The 10117-nt window shown below is 42.5% G+C and overlaps 1 protein-coding gene across 1 annotated transcript; it reads right to left on the minus strand.

Moving 5' to 3' along the window:
- Positions 1-3248: 3248 nt before the first annotated feature.
- LOC106816124 lies at positions 3249-9770 on the minus strand. The gene is made up of 3 exons (XM_014820680.1): positions 9734-9770; positions 9305-9471; positions 3249-4634 (listed from the first exon to the last, which is right to left on the minus strand). Exons 2-3 carry the CDS (start codon positions 9327-9329, stop codon positions 4174-4176), a joined length of 486 nt encoding a protein of 161 aa, XP_014676166.1. The 5' UTR covers positions 9330-9471; positions 9734-9770; the 3' UTR covers positions 3249-4173.
- Positions 9771-10117: the final 347 nt, after the last annotated feature.

Consider the following 10117-nt stretch of genomic DNA (forward strand, 5'->3'; position numbering starts at 1 on the left):
TTGTTGTCCGCGTGACCAGGTCTAAGACAATGGAGAACGACGCGCATACTTAAACGGCTGCATCTTTGTTTTGCGCTCTTACTATTTGCAAACCCGGCTCATACGTATACATTTACTGTTGCTGTCACCGCTGTTCAAACCACCGTTATATACGTAAGTTATGTTTTATGCCGCGTACTCTTCTGTTCACGTTTCTACCTTGTTTATGGGCGTATACGTTAGTTAGTTTATGTTTATAAAGATGTCGTTACACTCTGCGTATATCGTATATCAATCTTTCTTCGTTTATATATCGCATATGTAGTCATTTAGTAACAACCATATACGCGAACCACTATACGATCATGAGAGAACAAGGTAATTGATATAACCAGCATTACATGCTTATTATAGGGCATATATAAGGTTGGCTGATAGGTTCTATGTCTCCCTGGTACTGCCGGAACGTACCCTGGGTACGGTCCGGTATACGCGAACGTACCGCTGGTAACTATCTGATATGGTTAGGGTTAGGGTTAGGGTTAGGGAGTAGGCGTAGGCGACTCCTAGACTCGTTAGTGGATAGGCGAGGACGGTCCTCCTCCTCCCTTCCTCCTCCTCCTCTTCCTCCTCCTTCTCCTCCTTCTCCCCTTCCTCCTCCTCCTCCTCCTCCTCCCCCTCTTCCTCCTCCTCCTCCTTCTCCTCCTCCTCATCTTCTTCTTCTTCTTCTTGTTTTGCCTCTCTTTCTTCGCCCCTCTTCCTCTGCCTCTTTCTTTGCCTCCTCCGTCGTTGCCCCTCTTTTCCCTCTTTCTCCAACTCTTCCAATCTTCCCACTCAGACTAATTTTCACGTGCATTATGCTTTATATACATACTTATATACAGACATTTTTTATGGCAGAATGTCTTTTGTGTGGACAAAGTCCGTTATTACTTATGATTAGTTATTACGGTAGAAGACTAAGCAGCGATCGTGCAAATCGATATGTCAGACCAGAGATAAATAACGGCATCAGTGGCGCGTTAGTCAGGCGATAACGGAATACATGCATACGCTATGAGCACAACGTGAAAATACTATTAGTTTTAACCTGCCAAGATTCAAGTTAAACAACATTCTGCCACAAATAGGCTTATATTTCTGTATAGATATTGTAACGCTATGCTTCAAATTAAGAAATTGGCAAGAGATCGAATTATGAGCAATTAATAGACATAACATTCTAACACAATCTAACATTCCAACTTAACATAACATAATAACTGCTGGCATCAAATCATAATTATTATTAGCATGAAATCTTGACACAAAGAGCATAAAATATTAGCATAATCGTGATACAAATACCAGGCCATGAAAGCAGGTATAATTTAGATAACATTTAAGTACAAATAGAAAAAAAAGATTTGGTACAATCGTGTTAAAATATTTGGTTAATTCGGATATAATTTAGGTAAACCAGGTTTAGGTATTGGTCAGCCAACAGACGGTATCCACAAGTATCTGCCGCGGCCACATTAATGACCAGTTTCTTCCCCGATAAAACTTCCCCAGTTTCTTCCAGTTCAATTTTAATTAAATAATTTTCGCAAAATATGATTCCTCTCGAGAGATATTACGCATGCGCGAACACTGATTTTAGCCTGAAAATTATGCAAAATATTTGAGAGAGAGAGAGAGTGAGAGCGGAGAGGCGGAGAAAGAAAGGAGAGAAAGAAGGGGTAAGAGAGCGGGTGGGAAGAGCAAGAAAGGGAAGTGCAAGAGAAGAACACAATTACAGATTTTGCAGCGTCATTGCGTGAAAGCACCACGTGATCAATTAATTATTCGCGGGGAATGAGATGAAATACATATGGAATTCCAAAAATTCTTTACTCCGTGGAGAGTTGTTCACACTAATGTGCGCAACTTGTTATGTTTAGTTTGGATTTACAGTACATACTTCTCAAATTCTATATGATTTCAGAGGGCTATGGTACCTCGTGAATATTTATATAGCCAATGTTTGCTGCCTAAATTTTTTTATATGGACAAGAATGTACGTATTATCACGAATTAATCAAGACAAACTTTGTTGAAACAAGTTTGTCTTCATTAACTCCTGGTATTATGAATGTGTTGGAACTTACGGCGGTCCTTATTGACTATGACACTCTAACATACCCGTATGTAAAAATGGCAGCTCCCACAAAATAAGTACAAATTTATACTGTTGAAATAATTTCGTCATTTATTGGGAAATCCTTCGCAAAAATGGGAAATAGTGGAGCACGCATGTTTGGGAAGATTTTCCCATCATTTTCTGGGAACATCGACCATAGTGACAGCGAACAACGTTCATCCACGTCGAAATTAGGTGGTACGCCGTTCGTGTACACACGCAGAGGGTATGTGCTTCGTTTGGAATTATTGTACCCCGACATGCGATACTAGTAATTACTAGTAGAGCCAGTTCCTTAATCTGTTGTTGTTGTCGTCGTCGTAATCGTTGTTGTTGTTTTTTTTGTTGTCGTCGTCATCGTAGTCGTTGTTGTTGTTGTTCTGGTTCTTCTCTTGTTGTCATGCCAAAAACTTCTTCATGATCAAAATCAAATGGTTCCTATAGTATTGCTATCGTTCAGACACTATGTCAGTATGTCGTAACACCTAACCCGACCAGGCTGTGAGAGACTAATTATGTCAATACACGGCCTGGCATCCAGGCATTAGAAAATCCTTTGCTTCTGTTAAAAAACGAAACATTGAACAACTATGTATATATTATGCATCAGTATTTTACAATCAGTCATTGCGATTTACCCGTTTGTAATGAGAACATACTCTGTACATATACAAACTTATGCTGCCAGGATCTATGTCTCCCTGGGTAGTGGGTACTGCCGGAACGTACCCTGGGTACCGTCCGGTATACCGGAACGTACCCTGGTACTATCTAATATGCCTGGCCGTACCTCGCCTACTCCACTAACGAGTCTAGGGAGTCGCCTACGCCTACTCCTTAACCCTAACCCTAACCCTAACCCTAACCATATCAGATAGTTACCAGGGTACGTTCCGGTATACCGGACCGTACCCAGGGTACGTTCCGGCAGTACCCAGGGAGACATAGACCCTATCAGCCAAACTTATGTATGCACTATAATAAGCATGTAATGCTGGTTATATCATTACTTGTTCTCTCATGATCGTATAGTAGTTCGCGTATATGGTTGTTACTAAATGACTACCATATGCGTATATAAACGACGGAAGATTGATATACGATATGTAGAGTGTAACGACATCTTTAATAAACATAAACTAACTAACGTATACGCCCATGAACAAGGCAGAAACGTGAACAGAAGAGTACGCGGCATAAAACACAACTTACGTATATAACGGTGGTTTGAACAGCGGTGACAGCAACAGTAAATGTATACGTATGGAGCCGGGTTTGCAAATAGTAAAGAGCGCAAAACAAAGATGCAGACGTTTAAGTATGCGCGTCGCCTCCATTGTCTTAGACCTGGTCACGCGGGACGCACACCCCTCGCGCTCATTGGCTGCCTCGTCTCGTGTCGTTGGTCAATGACATGACCAACGCCCTGACCAATTACGCATCTCTGTCTCTGTCATTGGCTACCCGTCCTAGGCGTTTCGTAGGTACCCACGTGCCCCGTTTAAGACAAAGACTTTTGCAAGATGCAATTTCTGTATTGCATTACTCCCCCACCTATCAGAAAAAGCAGGCAGCCGTAGTAATGCGGCGGACAACTTCTATAAAAATTGTGATGCGTTGACTTTAAAACGGATTTTCTATTTATTTTTTATTTCATTTTATGTTAGTTTATTTTTATTTTATTTTATTTCGTGCTCCCATCACCCACACATTTATCTAGCTAACGTAACTAATATATCTATTTTTTTTATAAAAAATTTTTATTTGATTTTCAATTATCTAAATACTAAAAATTTCTGCGTATTCGTCGTCGTTGTCGTGGGTAGTCCATTGTCCGTCGTCGTCGTGGGTAGTCCGTTGTCCGTCGTCATCGTGGGTAGTCCGTCTGTGGCCGTCGTCGCGTCGTGGGTAGTCCATTGTCCGTCGTCGTCGTGGGTAGTCCGTTGTCCGTCGTCATCGTGGGTAGTCCGTTGTCCGTCGTCGTCGTGGGTAGTCCGTTGTCCGTCGTCGTCGTGGGTAGTCCGTTGTCATCGTCACTGGTCCCAGGCGTAGAATTTGTCTTCCTCGTCGTCGTCCTTGCTGTCGTCGTCGTCTTCTTCGTCGTGTGGTACTGGGTCGACCGACCGCTGCTGTCTGTCCAGGGATACCCCTGGGAGCGGCGCGAGTTCTAGGGGACCACAGCTATGGTGGTCCCATGGTCGAGAGGTGCACGACAGTCCATCCCGGGTTTGTTGTCCCTGTGCCGTCGCACATTCTCCATGAACGCCGCCAGGTGGTGTAGCTGCGTTGGTGTTTGGTGACCCGGATAGATGAGTCGGGGCCTTGGGAGAAAGGGTGCGCCGCTCGCCTTCTGTGTTGGAATCCAGGCCATTGGTGGTAATTGAGGCGGTACATAGAGCGGCTAAGGGGTTGGCAGCTCCGCACGCTCCTTCCACGTCACTTTGTTGTTGCTGTGCCTCCTCGTAGGCCGATTTCGTTTTCACGTCGCTCAGTGCTTAAAACAACAAACGTAGAAATATGCAGTTAAAATATGTGAGTTAGTGCATCGTACGGATGACTGGTAACATACTGGTGAACATGGCATGACATTGAGTGCTACATACGTGAAACCTACTGTGTAATACATTGTGCAACATACAGTAAATTTATATCATAAAACATACAGTGACGTTATATCGTGAAATATACAGTGGTGCGCACAGTAGTGCGTGATACAAACATGTGTTTGTTAGGTACATGGTGGCACAATACGTCGCATGTGCATCGTTATAGTTATAGATTATGGAGCATTCATAGTCTAGTTTGCGTATTTCTTAGTATAACGTTTGGAACAAGGGAGCGTTTTTATCTCCACTTCCTCATTATTATCAACACTCTCCAGCGGATGAGCGCGTACTCTGTGAAGCATTTCATTCTCAATTTCTTCATGTTGCACTGTCGGGATACAAACGCTGCGGAACAAAGTAAAGTAAAGGGAGCGGTTGCATTAACGGGTTGCAAGAGGGATTGAACAGTGGGTTGGAGAATGGTGTGGGTAGCTGTGGTACCGGTGAATGACTGGCACAGGCAATGACGAAGATGTGGGGAGCGCGCAGCAGCAATATAACACAACAATTGCTATTACAGCGATGGCAACATAGTAACTATTGATGCCACTGTATGTGTGCACTTTGAAAGTTTTCTGAGCTGCTTCATTGCGTATCAAGAATCTTTTTACTATTAGCTATGACATCCTTAAGATGATCATATGCTATATCCAAATCGTGAGATTTATAGAGTCTATGGGGAACAATCGATTGCGGTATGAGGTCTGTCGCATTACCCATTTTCACAGCTAATTGCGCTAGGTCAGCCCATATTGTAGGTGTATGGGGCGCTTTAGGTAAGATGTCCGCTAAATTTTGTGAGATTTACAGACGAGTCATGGAAATAAAATGTTGGCAAGGTAAGATCTGCAGAATGAGCACTACATCACGATTGAAGCGATACTCGATTGAAGTTGGCGTGACGCTATTTCTATGTCCGTAATACTAGGGGCCCAGTCATTGGTTGTCTGACATGAAACAGTTAAACGAATGACTTTGTTTGGTGACAAAAGCCAGTGGCCATTACCAATATACATAACTATATGCTTAGGGTTGGAAGAAACTTGACCCTCCGCCGACAATAGGTTTGGATATAATCAGCCTGGCTTAAAAAGATGCAATAAGCAATCTTTCGACCCTCTAACATAATAATTTCAGATTTTGCTTGGCATATGTTATAGCGTTTCGTGAAGGCACTTGCGTACTAAATTTGACTTAAGATAGAAATAACGTGTTTCATCTTGAGCGAACGCAATGTATTCTTTATCTAACACATAATACACATGTGCCTGGGTGCCATTAATATATTAAGGTGCTGGCAAAATTTGAAAAATGGTAAAAATCTGTCCGACATGTTTAAGAGGCAAAAACATAAGTATATGGAAAGAATTCTGCACTGGTATAACTATGGTTTGTAATAAACTATAGTAATACAAAATGGTGTCTTAATAGTGATATGTAGTCTAACTATGGCCGCAGTCCTAGTATTAAGCGTAATCGTTAAGGTTAGCAGTTGATTATTTATACTATTGACAAAATTTCGCATAGTTTCAACCCCATCTATAAGTTCGTTTAAGGTATCATGATTCAACTTAACTTGTGTTTTTGTTAGATTAAAAACAGTCAATGAATGTTCTATGGCATGTTGAAATGCCTCTTGCGTAATTTCGAAGTCAGATAATTTAGCTTGCAAGTCGTTTAAATCATCCTCCGTCGCTACTTCATACAATGCTTTTTGAAAACGGCCTATAAACGGTAACAATGATCGCTTGAAGCGATGTCTCGTAGTAGAAAACATAGACGTTAATCCCTCAATGCGCTCGGATAGACGGTGATAGCGTGTTCTAAAATCAGCTGCATGTTTCTTAATGAAGACTTCGATTATCTCACGGAATTGTTCGTTGTTGTCATCGATCTGTTGTTGATGTTGTATTTGTGCCGTGTTGTTCGGTGTGTCTGTGTTGTTGTTGTTACATTTGGATGTAGCCATTTTCTAATTACCCCTCTAAATAAGTTTCCTGTTAAGATGCGAGTACTATCACTGTTAATAGGGGGCAGCGGCGGGAGGTGAACGTTCCGTGCGTTGATTGAATAAATATTTAATCTGCTTATCAATCCCCATCATATAATTCTTCACAGGCGATAAGTCTAGCGTAAATATTATTTCCCAGCTACTCTGAGTTATTGCGAGCGTTCCTTTAGGTACAAACACTTCTCCTCTTATTAACGTCACTGCGAGAACCAGAGTAGCAACACACGGTCCATACCTGTAATAAAATTAAAGATTATTTAGCTGACGTCTGCTTATACTTAGCGCGATGTCAAACAACTTCCCCTCGCTCTGGCGCGCGACTGAAAAACAACGGTTATTAGAAGTTTGGGGTGTTTAACTAACACAGTATATTGTAGCAGTTATACGCCATGTTATTAGGTGAAATGACTGCTTGTGCTTTAATGCTCCTTCACCTAATACCTGTAAACATTGTAGCCAATTAAGTTATTTAATTATACCACCTTATTGTTAATGAAGCTATCTTGTGTGCCATGTGCGTAAAATCTCATTATGTGTAGCGTGGTTGTCACTGACGTTTCAGGCCCGGGTCCTGTTGGCGTCATTGTTTGTCGGTTGTTGCTTGGCTTCTTTCCTACCGTGAAGTTCTTGATCAGAGGCCTCCGAGTGGCGGTGAAGTAGATCGTTCATGCAACGGCGCTGGTACTAACCTTGCTAACGGTAAGAGATCGCTATCGCTATAGCTACTCTCGGAAGAGACCTTTGTCTTGGCTGAATGGCTTCATCATCCGAATCAGACTCCTCACTGTGTATGTAAGTGTCGCTCATCGTAGGATAGGCCAGCGTTGCCTGTCGCAGTGGCTGCTTTCTCGTAGCCCTTGAGATGCGTGCTCCATAGAGTGGCTTCCTTGCTGGTTTCATTTGTGGCTTCATTTGTGGCTTATTTGTGGCTTCATTTGTGACTTCAGTTGTGGCTTTAGTAGTGGCTTTATTTGTGGTTCTGGTCGTAACCTCACTTCGTGGTTGCTCCATCGTAATCACGGATAAGCAGCACGCATGTTATCCAAATGTGAGGTGACCTGGCGATGCGTGGTCTCTTATGTATGTCACTCTAATTTTTTTAGGTGATATTATTTTATTTACCGTATAGAACGCTTTCCACGGCTATGTACTTGTGTGATGTCTCAGGCTTTAGTACTGGATCATGGTAGAATACGGGATCTCCAACCTTGAATTCCTGAAGCCTTCGCTTTTGTCGTAGAGCTTCTTGTTATGGCTTCTCATCTCTTGTGTTGCCGTCCGCATGTGCGATACACGTGATGGAACCTCTCAGTGCTTGCGAAATCAGGTCCTCGTCATAAGATTTTCTTCACGGTAGTAACAAATTATCCATTGGCAAAACAGGTGATCGGTCGTACAGTAAGAAGAACGGACTAGGATGGGAAGTACTATGAATTGCGATCGGATGCTGATAATAAAGGTGGATATAATAGGTCGCACGATGTTTGGGTGGCGTTTACGTAGTGCGAAATCATCGTGTTAAGAACCCTGTGAAAACGCTTGTTTGCGCCATTCGAGGCGGGATAATACGGGGCGCATTGACTGCTTTAATCTGGAAATACTTTGTAACTTGTCTATAATCTTATTGCAAAATTCCGTGCCATTGTCCGAAAGCAAGATCTGCGACATGAATGTCTAGGAATTATCTCGTTGATAGACAGGTTAGCCACTGTTTCGCCGATTTATCCTGCGTCGCAAAAACTTCCGGCCACGAGGTATACAAATTGTGAAAGTGAATTACGTACCGGTTTCCGCGAGATGTTGTGGGAAACTGACATGTATCCACAGCTAACATTTCAAACGGCGCCGCGGGCTTGGAGGCAAGGGCTGCTAAAGGTGAGCGTACATGTATGTTAGATTGCGATATTTACAAATAATACAACTACGTACATAATCGTTAATGGTTAAATACATTTTCGGCCAAAAATATCTCTCTTTAATCTTAGCGTATGTTTTAGCGAAGCCTAAGTGTGCACTATACACATTATCGTGATGATACGCAGTTATAACTGTCTGATACTGCTGTGGCACAACTAGTTGGACGCTGGGTTCCGTGGTTGCTGTCGGCTCCGTTATGTGCTGTAATAAATCGTCAGAAATCATATAATTAGTAAGCATGTTTAAATCCTTAATTGTAGCATTAGGAGATGTCACTGCTACACGTATCTTGTACAATAAAGAATCATTGCACTGTTGTTCCAATATCTCAGCTAGAGATAGCAGCACTGTTGTTTGCTGGCTGGTATTGTGTGGAATGGGATCCGTAGACAAAGCTGATTCGTCTTGTGGTGTTGTAATGTTCATTACGCATTTAGTTGTGTCATTGCAGCATTCTTCACCTGTAGATGGCGCTGCGAGCGACGGTCGTATTTCGTCTTGGTTATTCCGATAGGCACCATCTGCATTATGTGGCGACAGGTGGCGCTGTGGGCGTCAGGTGTGTATTGTTTGTCATAACTGGATAACTACCCTTACTGTCTTCTGTGTCGACAGATGACGTTTACGTACGGTGGTCTATCAGCTGCGATGCCATTACTTTCACACTCCGGATATGTGTAGAAACGGATTCCTTCGGTTCTGGCTGGTCGATTTCCGTGGCGTGCGTGTCTACGACGTCGTCTGTTCCCTACTCAGTAGTCAATCTCGACAATAATCCGCATTTGCATTCGACTTGCCTGTTCGGTAAATAATGGTTGGTGAATACTCGCTAATTATTATCGCCCATCTTAATAGCTTGGGGTTTTTGCAGCTTTGGCGATGTTAATAGAAATTTCAGAGGTAGATGATCGCAAAATATTGTAAACTTACTCCCAGCTAGAAAATGACGACTCTTCTGTAAGGCGTAAATTATTTCAAATGCCGCTCGTTTAATTACTGGCCATTTCAACTGTATGGGTGTTAATTTAGCACTTAAATATAAAATGAAAACTTTTCTACCCTGTGAATCTTTCTGCGACAACACTGCTCCGACGGCATATGCGCTAGCATCTGTGTACAAAAAATAAGTTTTATTAATTTGGGGATAGGCGAGAATTGGCGCAGTGAGTAACGCCTTTTTTAATGCGTCAAAAGCACACTGTGTTTCGTTATTTCACAAAAAACGGGTGTGTTTTTTGGTGAGATTAACTAGAGCGGCGACTTTTGCAAAATCTTTTACATGTGACCTACAATAATTTGCCATGCCGAGGAAGCCACGTGTCTGTTTGACTGTCCTAGGCTCCTTTATCTATTGAATGGCGGCTATCTTACGTGGGTCGGGCGCCACGCCGGTCCTGGAAATAATGTGCCCCAGGTAACTAACAGACTGTTTGAGAAAGACAC

Source organism: Priapulus caudatus, unplaced genomic scaffold, assembly GCF_000485595.1.
Source record: "Priapulus caudatus unplaced genomic scaffold, Priapulus_caudatus-5.0.1 Scaffold1291, whole genome shotgun sequence".
Taxonomy (NCBI): domain Eukaryota; kingdom Metazoa; phylum Priapulida; class Priapulimorpha; order Priapulimorphida; family Priapulidae; genus Priapulus; species Priapulus caudatus.

Bases quoted from the DNA above. Each gene is read 5' to 3' on its own strand.
- LOC106816124 (XM_014820680.1), bottom strand. From the start codon at position 9,329: ATGGCATCGCAGCTGATAGACCACC. The intron at 4,635-9,304 runs GTACGTAAACGT...TGTTGTTTTAAG, and splicing joins ATCGCAGCTGATAGACCACC to CACTGAGCGACGTGAAAACG.